At 44.8% G+C, this 12,812-nt stretch overlaps 1 protein-coding gene across 3 annotated transcripts in view; it reads left to right on the forward strand.

The window, feature by feature from the left end:
* The window catches only part of FANCD2 (FA complementation group D2), a 170,659-nt gene that overhangs the window by 90,739 nt on the left and 67,108 nt on the right, over positions 1-12,812 (forward strand). For all 3 annotated transcript variants that reach the window (XM_090021350.1, XM_090021352.1, XM_090021351.1), the window contains exons 22-27: positions 1,502-1,575; positions 1,668-1,814; positions 2,757-2,857; positions 3,180-3,295; positions 5,342-5,450; positions 6,319-6,420. In XM_090021350.1, the coding sequence (XP_089877476.1) occupies positions 1,502-1,575; positions 1,668-1,814; positions 2,757-2,857; positions 3,180-3,295; positions 5,342-5,450; positions 6,319-6,420 (649 nt within the window). The remainder of the gene's footprint in view (positions 1-1,501; positions 1,576-1,667; positions 1,815-2,756; positions 2,858-3,179; positions 3,296-5,341; positions 5,451-6,318; positions 6,421-12,812) is intronic.

Here is a 12,812-nt window from a genome sequence, read left to right on the forward strand (position 1 = left end):
CGCACACATTCCTGTTGCTCCCCCCTGTGTCCTCCCAGGGTGCATACAGCAGCAGGAGCTGCCCCCTGATCCCAGCATCCCCTGGACGAGCTGCGGCTACGTCCTGCGCCCTGCCCTAGCCTCACTCCCTCCCTCACCATGGGGGCCTCGATCTGCCCCTGCTCATACTCCTTCCCTCTTTCCTCCCCTTCCACCACAACAGACTTAACAGCTGCACACAGCTCTCCAAGCTGCTGGGCTGTGCTCCTCGCTGCGTGTGTGCACGGGGCATTTATCGGCCACATCAGGCTGATTTCCAGTACAATCAATTTTTTTTATATTGGTGCCTATCTGATATCAGACCGATCTATTGGTGCACCTCTAACTGTTAGGCTTCCAAATTGCTTTAAATGTATAAATATACCAATAAAACATTGTGTTCAACTAATATCTGTATATATAAGTGGCATTTCACTTTAATCATGGAAAAACATGGATTTGGGGGTTTTAATCAGAGAATTTACAAATAATTTTTATCAGAGAAAACCAGGATCCCTGGATTAGGTTGTTTTCCTCTTAAACTATGGTACTAGTCCCCCTACCATCTTCCTGGCTTCTCCCTCCCTCCCTCCTGCCTGCCTTGCTGCCTTCTGATTCCTGCTGGAGCACTGAGCAATTTTGCTTCCTCCTTCCTCTGCCAGACTTTGCTTGCCCTGAGCTAAAGGATAACCGGTAAGCTTACTGGCTATCACTGCACTTACAGGTAAACAATTAATTGTTTAACCATTCACATCCCTATCTAATATCCCTTCTGTTTTAGTCATCTTTAGATTTGATCATGGTTGAAGAAACAGCTGATAATGATGGAGAATTGCCCACCACTTTGAATAGTGTTATGAATTACGCTCTTAAAGCTACTTGCAGTTCGCTGTAGGCTGGGGCAATGATCACGCAGAGCAAGTATCTAAAGTCAGATACAGAATCTTTATTCGCTGCAGCGAGGTGTGTCCAAGGAGGGACCCCACCCATCAGTTATAATACTATTTTATACCTTGTTAGTATGTTAGCATTAGTTCGTGATTAGCTCGTGCTTGTAAGAATACTTAATTATTTACTAACTAAATTACTATTTTATTTAATCAAGTGACATCGTGCGCATGGACACCGAAGTTTAACTTTCGTGACTGCATGTTTTATATATTTTTGTTAAGTAGTTTGCTTGAAATAAAACAATTTTTGTACTGCTTTTAAGGTTCTTTGTTGACGAGGCTCCTCTGTTGACTGGATTTAGCTAGTTTTATTAGTAACTTTTTACATAGCACTTCTCTTCTCACTTGTTTAGTATGTGCTGTGTCTGCGTCTATGTATTGAGGTTAAAGGTAAAAGAAATGGCTTTACTCTTATATTGCAAAACTGACACACAACAGTAGGGAGAGTGTTGCCAAGGCAGGCTCCACTTCAGCAGTCCAGTTCAGGAAACTATAATGAGCGCCATACTGAGTTGTTGTTTTCTTCTTTCCAGGATCGGGTTGGCAAGAGCATGGTGGAAGACTTTCCCAATGACTTTGTAGTGGATCTCACTCCAGAAATAGATGGGTATGCTAAATGCTAATACCATTGGTATTTGTATCAAGAAATGAGTTTACTAAGAAGGTGATGGTCTTAAATGACAGCTGGTTTCTTTGTAGTCTTTACCCACTCCCAGTGAAGTCCCTGTATAATCTGGATGAAGATGAGACCCAGGAAGCAATTGCTATAAATCTCTTACCACTGCTGGCACAGAGTGAGTTTGGCAACGTCACTGAGGAAATGGCAACTGAGAATCAGAGCAAAAAGTGAGTGGTTGCCTAAGTATTAGAAATGTTTTGACAATTGATAAGTTGTGTGACATTTTTATATGGATAACGAAATAAGTCAGGATTATTTTGTGTGACATATTTTAGTTGAGATGTGAGCTTTCATTCTTTTGGGCAAAAGTGTTAGGGACCGGGCCATGGGCAGTCAGGGAAAGTCACCTGGTTAATTGGGCAAGTCCAGGAATTAAGTTAACAGGGAGCCAGGATTCAGGGTCACAGTGAACCATGAGTCAAAAACCAGAGTTCCAGATGAGCCAGGAGTCAAAGTGGGAGTCAGGGTGAGCCAGCTGAGGAACTTCAGCAGGGTCTGGAGCAAGCACCAGAGTCTTTGACTAGACAGCGTGCTATTGTCTGAAGCCAGTTTTTAAAGTGTGGAGCAGGTGAGGCATGTTTTCCTGCAGCCTCTGGGGATTGGTTGTCCTAATTGCTTATTTAGGATGGTTGGGCTCTGGCCCCTGATTTTAGCTCTTTATAAAAAGCAGCTACTGAGAGAGTTGGAAAGAATTTGTTCTCCTGTGCTACACTGCTCCACTACTAAGTTCCTCAGCTTAGCTTGACACTTAACAATGTCAGGAGGCAAAAAAGCTTAGCTTGACACTTAACAATGTCAGGAGGCAAAAAAAAAGTGGTTGGATGGTTCCTGGTCTCATCTGGTCTGTTCAATACAGCTGATTTTCTACCCTTTAGTATTTACCCTAGAGATCAGGACCTTTCTCCACTGTGAGCAGAGCCAAGGGAAAAGGTATAATCACAGTGGTCTTCTGACATGTGTTGCTAATAGATTGGTTGGGGGCATAATAAAAAAGAGCAGCCAAGGAGGTTTCAGAAGATAAGGAACGAGAAGGCCAGGAAATGTTTTTCTTTGAGATTTCCATGGTTAGCTGTCAAATGCAGGACTCAGCCTTCCTCTTCTTTTCCCAGGGCCATATCTCCAGTATGTCTGTCACCCTCTTTCCGATTGCTGAGGTTTTATGTGGCAGAAAAAAACAATGGGAGCCTGGAAGAGATTGATGCGTTGTTAGGTATAATAGAAATCTGGTACCATCCATCTAATGTACTGATCTATACCTCATTTTGTTAAGCATGGGAATGGGCCCTTGGGCTCTATTGCCTACTTGGGCATAATGCACTGCTTTTTCTCCTGTGGCAGGCATGCTTGCTGGGCTGGGCTGGGAGGTGAAATCTGGTGCTAATCAGTGTAGTGATTGGTGTGGATGCAGTGACTCTGCAATGGTAATAAAACACTTTCTACACATAAGCAAGCAAGATGGCCAGGGCTTGGGGGTAGTATGCCTGATCTCCTGGCAAGCAGAGTTCAAGCTATCCATTTTAACTCTGTTACAGGGTGTCCTCTATATCTTACTGACTTAGAGACTGAAGGGAAGCTGGACTCCTTATCCAAGCGTGAGCGAGAGTTCCTGTGCTCACTTTTATTCCATGCACTCAATTGGTTCCGTGAGGTGAGCTGAACTTCCATGGAGCTTTGTCCTGAAATTCCTTACAGCTCGCTCCTACCCTATCTGGCTGTTAGAGGAAGGACACGAGTACCATGTGACATTAGAGGTTGGGGAGTCTGTCTCCATACTTCCACAAGCTGAAGCTTTGTTCCTATTGTTAATGATACTTAAAATAACATTGTTACTGTCATGATCATTTTGCTTCTATGAAACCTTCTTCCAAAAGTCTCACAGCACTTAATTCATGCTAATGATGTGAGGTTCTTAGCTGTTGAGGTAAGAGATGCTGAGACAGCAAAAAGCTATGTAATTTGTTCTCTGTCCCACTAAATCAGTGGCAGTTCACACCTTGAATAATTGTAGTGTATGCAAAGTATGGTGATACTTTCATGGGGAAGATGAATGCCAATTATACACATGCTACAAATAAACCAAATAATCCTTGCTTCATGCAGGGAACAAAGCTACAGAAAAAGGCTGCTCTCCACCCCCACCCATCATTCATTTTAGACTTGTCTGTGTTAGAGAATTTTGAATTGCATCCATCTTCTAACGGGCTTTTCATATACACTTGCCACCAGCATGTATATGCAATGCTCCTATTTGTGGTCAAAGGGAGATTCTGAGCAGCCAGAATAGTGGCACCACTGTGGATGTCCTGGTAAAATTTCACTTCCTAATCCCATCTCATAATGCTCCTTCCCTCCCTTCTGGGTCAGCCTGAAATGCTAGCTCTCCTCTGGCTTGGAAACAGAGCTAAGATAGGGCTCCAATGGCTGGAGTGAATCCATGGCCTCTCCCCAAACCTTGCAGCAGCAAGGCCTGTCCCCAGTTCATGGCCTGTACCCAAACCTTGCAGCAACATTTTCAGAAGCAGGAAGAATGTGCTGCAGAAGTGAGTTGAAGAGTGTAGACCAAGGCAGACCTGCTCTTCCTCACATGCTGCAGATGACAGTTGGAGAGTATAGAACTCTGTGGCCTACACTACTCCTGCTTATTGCAAAGGGAGTTGGTGGGGACAGACCCTCACAGTCTCGTCCTGCTAAGGATTCAGCCTACTAGGAATAACTAGACTACCCTGGCTGTGCTTCCACAGCATTCTCAACTGTGGGATCTAAAACAGAAAAGCCAAGAAGTGTTCATTAGCAAAAATGCAAAGCAAAACTCCCCTATAAATCCACTGTCCTGTAGAGTACAGCAGCATAGCTCCATAGCATAACCACTCTTCCCATCAAGGTTGATTTCATAGGAAATTTTGTTTACAAGTCATGTCACCCCTGTGTAGGTGACTTCCCACTTGTTCATTGTCCTAATTGTTCAGCGTAGGCAAGTGCTTTGTATCTGAGAGATAGAAATGCTACTTCTTGTTAATCAAAGAAGAAGAATTAAGAAGTCCACTTAGAAATATGTCTTAAAAGCTGTCTGCCCTTTGCTGCTTCCTTGATTATGATTGGGGACCACTGGAATTTGCACCAAAAGAGCACTGCGCAGTTGCTACTTTAAACTTGTACTTTCCCCTGTGGCGCCCTCCCCCCTCTGCAGTTGGCAGAGGGGTCCTGCCACATGCCCCTGATCAGCAGGGAGGTGAAAACAGTGGTTTAAATATCCTTCAGTTTTTGCCTGACGCTGCTTATTGGTGGAGGGGCCCCGAGGGTCCTGCCACTGCTGCTGACCAGACGAGAGGTAAAAAATGTGGCATATTTAAAACTCTGGTTTTCTCTTCCCCACCAATCAGGGGTGAGAGGCAGGGCCCCTCTGCCAGTCAGCAGTAAGGGGATACACAGGGGAAACTGCAAGGTTAAAGAAACCACAGAATAATGCACTTCTAGTGCAAATTCCAGTGGTGCCTAATTATGATCACTGTATTCCATTTTCTTTCTGATGAGATTCTGATTTTTGGCATGGCCTGGATTCAGCCATGCAAACTACCCTGGTGAATGCTGTCACCCCATTATTCAGGACTCTTAAATGTTGCTCAGACAGGAGAAATGAAAAATTACTGGGTAGCTGCTCCCCTTTAGTTACTTTAAGTCTGATTTGTTTCTGTAGGTTGTGAACTCCTTCTGTCAGCAGCAGGACCCTGAGATGAAGGGGAAAGTTTTAACTCGATTACAGAACATCACAGAGTTACAGAGTGTCCTGGGAAAGTGCTTAGCAGGTGAGTTGGTGCTGAATGTAGGTCCAACTCTTTGGGATAGATCCAGATTCCATTTAATTCCTTTGAAGGAGCCATTCTACATGACTAAGTGCCTGGATATATATCCTTTGAATTGTGCCTTTGTGTGAATTCCAATACCTTGTTCCCAGGAGATGTTATCAGAGTTTGGCTGGAGGTGAAAGATGCTTTACTAGGCAAATTAATGCCTATAGTATAATGAAATCTCAGGACTGCTCTTACCTGGAACAGCTTGGGACTATGAGAAGTGAAAGCTAATTTAATGTAATTAAAGGAATGGAATTGCATGTCACCAAGTGGAGCCATGGAGCACCTCTCATTGAAGTCTATCTTGTTGGCATTCCATTGTTTGCCTGAGATCATGGGAAGACATGTTGTTTGAAGCATTACAAGCATCCTTGAAGCATAGCAAACAGTAGGGGTGTAGACAGTAAGAGTAGTAGTACCTTTTCATTATTGAAGAAGGGCTTCAGAAATAACCCTAAAAAATGAGGACCAACTTTGAAGAGCTTTCTGAAGTATCTGCACCTTCCAGCAGTCCTCCAGCATCCCACAGTGCTCTGATTTTCTCTCCCACAGCGCCCCCCACCCCCATGATCAGGGAAAGTGGAGCAGACAGCCAGTGAGAGCTGTCTTGTGTACCTGGCTATCCTTGGGAACCTCTGGAGACCAAGGGGCATGCAAAGATTCCTGTTCTCTAACACTGCCACTGCATGGCTGAACAGCCAGGGAGTGGGGTGGGGAACACATCTGTATAGTGCTGAAGCTTACTGAATATGAAGGACTCCAGTTCCTTAGGGTATAGAAATGCTCCAAATCCTGAACTGACTGAATTTCTCCATTCTTTCAGCAACTCCTGGCTATGTTCCTCCACTAGCTGTCTTTGATTCTGAAGCCTTGGAAGCAGCACCCTCTATCAGTGCCGTTGGTCCAGCAAAAAAGAAGAAAAAAGGTAGAGGAAACGTTTTCTAAAATATTTAAATAAACAGTCTACATCTAAAATTCAGCAATAGCACAGCTATAGCTGTAGCATTAGTACATGTTCAAAACAAGTGATGGTAAAAGGTCCTCCTAGTCCAGTATCTAACAATGGTCAATCCATGCTTCAGAGGAAGAAGTAGAAAGCCCTCCCGCATGTGGACAGGGGATGACATGCTTCCAAGGAAAGAAGGTTCATAATGCCTAATTGTTAGAGGTCAGGTTCGGCCTTGAGCTTTTTGGGCTTCCAAAATGTTGTGTGGCATTTGATATTCTTCACTGAGGAAATCTGTGCATTTGAACTTGTGGGGTATAGCACACCTAGCTTTGAGCTACAGAATTGCCTAAAAGAGGAAAGGATGCACAAGAGCTTCCACAAAGGTGATATAGTCACCCTATTCAAAGCCAAGGGAGCACACTGCCCTCAATTGCATCGCCTCAGTTCCTTCACAGCCACCTCAGAAAGCAAACTCACGTCTTGGGTCCCCTGGCTAGTTAACTATAGATTTTTAGTTTAGACTATTCTAGATTTGCACAATTTAAACTTGACATGCACCTTTGGTAGTCCTTGGCAAAATGCTCCCTGAGTGCAGTTTGTTGTGTTTCAACTCCTAACATGAGAGCAGTGGCTGTGCATAAAGCCTTGAGAAGATCATGACTATTACTATCATTGAGTGTCACTCCTGAGTCTCAAAAGAACTTTGAAGACCTTCCTTTCAATGGTCTGGACCTATTCAGTGACAGAACAGGGAAAGTTTGTTGCCAGTATGTTCCAGAGGACCTGCTTTTTCCTTAGTTTGTGCAGGAGGCCCTTCCTCCTATTTGACCTTGCTCTTCCAAAGGCAATCTCTCTCCCTCCCCCTCCCCCTCTCCCTCTCCCTCTGTAACAAATGGTGTATAATTAGGATCTTTCTGCTTAGTGTCTATATCTTCATCCAGTAAGAAATTCTAGCAGCAAAGGGTCAGGGCTCTGTGGTTCTCATCAGCTCCTTCAAGCAGTCTCAACAAGATAGTCAAGAACTGTACACAAGATTCCATCACAGTTCTAATCTTACCTTCTTCGGCCCCCATATCTTCTCTTCTTCCAGTTCCCCATCACTGGGTACTAGAAGTTTGTCTGCAGTAGAAACGCCATCCAGTTCTTCACTAAATCAGGTTACTTTCCTCCTTCCCTCTACAAGGACTTAGCACACAACAGGCATGTTAGAGGAAGTGTGGTCTCCTACAGGAGGGATATGTAGAAAAGGTTCAGTAGGAACACTTGGGTTTTGCTCCTCTTGATTTTCCATTTCCTCATCTCCTCACCCTTGACCTCAGAAATCTCATCTCATTCATAGGAATATTGGTGTTTGTGATGTTATCCCTCCTTGACCTTAAAGGGCTGGTATTCAGGTCTAATTTGTAAAGATACATCCTTCCATCTGGCTATCAAACCCACCCATAAGAACATAAGACATGCCATGCTGGGTCAGACCAGTGGTCCATTTAGCCTAGTATTTTGTCTCTGACTATAACAGAAATGGTTGCTATAGAGCAGAAAAAATTGACTTGGGTATTTGTCGGGTGATCTCTCCCCTATTAAATATCCTCTCTGGCATCCACCATTATTGGTTTAGAAATGCTACAGGAAACTTCTTCAACCTTTCTGTTCAGTAGCCATTAATAGATCAATCATCCATGAATTTATCTAGTCCCTTTTTGAACCTGGCTGTGCTATCTGCCTCTACGACCTCCTGTGGCAATGAATTCAATAGGCTAACTTCATGTTGCTTAAAGTACTTTCTCTCATTATTTTAAATCTGTCACATAGTTCTAGTATTCTGGTGAACAAGGTACCTATGTGAGGTACCTTGGGTTCTGGATGGAACAAGACTACCACTTCCTAGTTCTTCTAATTAGCTTGTATGTAGCACCAATAATCTACACCAGGGGTGCTTAATCTATGGCCCACAGAGCCATGACATCTGGCCTGCAGGGCTCCCCACGGGTTGGAACATTTATCAGTGGGGGAACAGTGGCCATTAATATGGCTACTCCCCCACCTGCCAAATTCCCAAACCCCAAGCCCTGCATAGCTGGTTGGAGCCAGGCTGCAGTCCCATCCCCCATGGGGCTGGGCCATGCCCACTTCCCCTTCCCTTTCCCTGGGGCTGGGTTGAAGCTGGGCTATACCCCCTTTACCCTCTCCCCTGAAGGGCTGGCCATATCCCTTCCACCCACAGTGCTTAGCTGAAGCTGGGCTCATTTGCATCTGTGCTGTCCTCCACCACTGTGTGGCTGGGTTGGGGCTGGGCCGTGGCCCCTCCCCCATGGGGCTTGGCCATGCTTCCTTCCCTCCTGTAGGACCATCCCCCTTCCCCTTCTCCTTCCCTATGGGGCTGGGTTGGGGTCAGGCTTTCTCCCTTCTATGTGGCTGGAGAGCAAATGCTGTGCTTGCCCCAGGCGGAGGATTGGGAGCACTGGCCAGGACCTGGTCTATGGACAGACTGAGCACTGCTCATTTGGGCCACTGGGGCAAAAGGTTTAGGATTGGCTACAGCAGTGGTGGCAGTCCCTCGTGGTCAAGGATGACCATTCCCACAGATCAAGTAAAGGGATGTAAATGAATCCATTGGTAGCTAAGAAGGCCTGTCCTAGAGCCACAGACTCTCTGGCAAACACCACAGGTGGTGCTTAAAGGGAGGGTCAGATCACGGATTTTTCAGTCTCATTTCCTTTCCTTCCATTTCTGTCGTTTTTCTGTCTCCAGGGTGAGAGTTTTCCTCAAGGTAAGATGTACCTTCTTTTGCAAGGCATCACCATGTAGCCTTGTCCTGGGCTAGTTTTTTCTAAATTTGTGGTGGCAATGCAACACTTCTTAGTGTTCGCCTTGAGGGTGTCTTTCGAGCATTTCCTCTGGCTCCCTTGTGGCCTTTGTACTTGGCTGAGTTGGAAGTATAGCAGTTGTTTCAGGCATGCACACATGATGCCCTTTCCACTGCAGCTGATGTTGAATAATCAATGCTTCCATACTGGCAGTGTTAGCATTAGTGAGGACACTGGCATTTGTGCAACAATCCTGTCACTTTATACCAAGGATCTTCCAGAAGTAGTGCTGGTGATGGTTTTCCAGGCTTTTCAAGTGTAGGTCACCAAAACTTCACAGCTGTAGAGGAGAGTTGGGATTACCACAGCCTTATATAGTAGGAGCTTTGTTCAATTCCTGATGTTGTGATCGTTGAACACATGATGATTCAGTCTTCTGAAGGCAGAGCTGGCACATTGGATCCTATACTGAATCTCCTTGTCGGTGTTGGCTTTCTTTGAAAGATGGCTGCCAAGATATGCAAAGTGTTCAACATTCTCCAGCTTCTGCCTGTAGGTGAGGATCTTTGCTGGGGGAGTTAATTGGCCTGGAGCAAGCTGATGAAGCGCCTTTGTTTTGTGAATGTTAAGGATCAGTCCCAGGCACTGGTATGCTTGAGAAAAGCAGTTAAGGGATGTTTGTAGGTCCTCTTATGTATATGCAATGACAGCAAAATCATAGCATATTAAAGTTCCACAGTCAGGTCAAAGGCTTTGGTCAAATCAATAAAGGCCATATACGGTTCCTGCGGTTGTTCTCAGCACTTATCTTGGATCTGCTGGGCTGCAAAAATCATGCCGGTGCTGCCTCTTGGTGGTCTGAAGCCGCGCTGTGACTCAGGGAGGATTTCCTCAGCAAAAGGGAGCAGTCAGTTCAGCAGAATTCGAGCAAGGATCTTCCCAGCATTGGAGAGGAGGGTGATATCTTGATAGTTTTCCCAAGCAGACGTATCCCCCTTTTTAAAAATGGTGATGATATTGGCATTCCTTAGGTCAGCAGGAATTTCCTCAGTGTTCCAGATTCTGAGAAACACTGTGGAGCTTGTTGGTCATAGTTTTCCCACCAACTTTGAAGACCTTAGCTGGTATGCCATCAGGCTGGTGGGCCCAGACGTTTTGTTGTTCTTCATTTGGTTCTTTATGTATCTTTTCTCCTGCTGGGCTTCTTCAGAGATAGGTGGGCTGGCACGTGTTCCCTTACTGGATGCTGTGGGATAGATTTGATGGTTTCATCAGTCACCATCAGTTCTCAGTTCAGGAGCTTTTGGTAGTGTTCCTTCCAGTGGTTTTTGATGGACTCGTCTTTGAGGGGCATACTTCTGTCTTCAGATCTAAGTAAGTTGAGCCTGCAAGAGTGTTGTCCATACACAGCCTTGATTGCACTGAAGAAGTTCTGCATGTCATGATTCTCAACAAATTGTTGGATTTCTTTCACCTTTTCTTCCCACCATTTGTTTTTGATTTCTCGAATCTTCCTCTAGGCTTCAGCTTTAAGCTGTTGAAAGGTTCCCTGCTTCTGACTTAACATAATGGTTTTGCCAGTCACAGAAATCTTTTCTCTTCTGATTGGAAAGGGCTTAGATCTTTGTTTGTTGTTTGTTTTCATCAAACCAGTTCTGATAATGTTGGGTGATGAAGCCAATTAATTCTGTGCAAGCCTCATGGATGGTCTTCTTTAGAGCTTGCCTATTTTCCTCAACAGGAGTTATAATTTTCTGTCCTAAGATTGACACATTTCTTGCTGAGATATGTTTGGAGGGCTTCACAGTGTCTAGGGGTCTGAAGGCATTTGATGTACTGTCTTTGGACTGATCTTTTGACTGATTTGGATTGCTTTCAGTGTTTCAGTGCAACTCCATGATTGATATTGCTAAGTGATTATCGGTCCAGCAGTGATCGGCTTCTCTCATAACATGTGTGATATGAACATCTTTTAGATCACATGCTTTTACAATGATGTAGTTAAGGAGGTGCCATTCTTTTGAGCAAGGATGTTGCCATATTATTTTGTATCTGTCACATTGTCTGAAGATAGTGTTAGTAATGACAAAGTCATGCTCTGCACATTTACTGCGTAAGAGGATGATTTTATCCTCTTTCATGATGATAGTCAGGATTTCCTCAAGGTCAGCATAAAACTGTTCTTTCTGTTCTTCTTTGGCATTGAGTGTTGGGGTATATGCACTGATGATGGTAGCAAGTGAATTATTGGTCACTTGGAGGTGGAGAGTCATGAAGCGCTCTTTCTGAATTCCAACGGGGAATTCAGTCATTTGGCTGACAACCTGGTTCTTAATAGCAAAACCAATGCCATGTATTTGCCTGTCATTTGCAGGTTTCCCTGTCTAGAAGACGTAGGGCCACTCTCCTCCCTTCCCTCAGATGGTCTTTGTCTACACATCTGGTCTCACTGAGGGCAGCGATATCTATGGTGTATCATGAGAGTTCTCAGGCAACAATAGCTGTTCTATGTTCAGGTCTCTCAGTGTTTGGGTCATCTAATAGTGTTCGTACATTCCAGGATGCAAAGGACTTTTTTTGTGTGTTTCAACTGCAATTTGAGTGATCCCACTAGAAATGGCTATCCAGTCAGGTAAGAGAAGGTGGGACAGCCTGTTTGGGGCACTAATTATAGCCCCTCCCCATGTGGGGTGAGCAGAGGGGATCCTAAAAAGGACTGCTCATTTGAGATCACAGCTGCCAAATCACCCTCTTGTCCCATTCCAAGTGTGAAACGACCAACACACAATAAATGCCTGCTTATGGATCTGTGACTAGGGACTTCCAGTGATCACTTTGTCTGTCCCTGTTGCCGCTTGTCCATCGCCATAGGACTTTGTAGAGGTTATGGGTATTGATGATTTGTTATTGTGATAAATGTTGGATCCAGTGAGAGAAGTCTGCATGAGCCTCACATTTTACATGAGGAGGCCGTTGCGCATGGCAACTGCCGATCTTGGTGGAGGAGAAACCTGTGTTGCAAAGAGATCCAAGATGACAGGGGTTACTCTTCCACTGCAACCTTCATCTGGCTTCGCAGGTGTTGAGAAGTATGCCTTCTTCATCCATCTGCTCTTCCATTAAGGTTTTTGTTTTATTGTGTTGGGTTGCTCTTCATGTGATACCTTACCTTTGACTATACCATGGGTGATCATACCAAAAGTACAAGATTCCCGATGGTGTTGCTCTTAGGGTCATCAGTACATGCAAGCCTCTCCACCCTATCAAGGTAGCACTCTATGGAGGGGGTTTGAGCACCACTGGTCTACTCAAAGAACCTCCTGGATGGTAGATATACATCTCAAGGCACCTAATCCACCTGGAGTATTGACTCTTAAGTTTCACCTGCTAGTAAGACCTCCTTTCAGCAATTTTGCTAGTCAAGCAAACTCCTGCAATCAGTGGCTGTTTTCCTGTCCCTCCAGTCACAGCCTCTCTCATCCACTCCATCTCCACATGCACCAAACCTAGAAATGAGGTGATTAAGTCACTCTGAGGGCTCCCCCTACTGCATGTCTTAAG

Source organism: Crocodylus siamensis, chromosome 11 (genome assembly GCF_052110815.1).
Source record: "Crocodylus siamensis isolate JL-2025a chromosome 11, ASM5211081v1, whole genome shotgun sequence".
In the NCBI taxonomy this organism is placed as follows: Eukaryota; Metazoa; Chordata; order Crocodylia; family Crocodylidae; genus Crocodylus; species Crocodylus siamensis.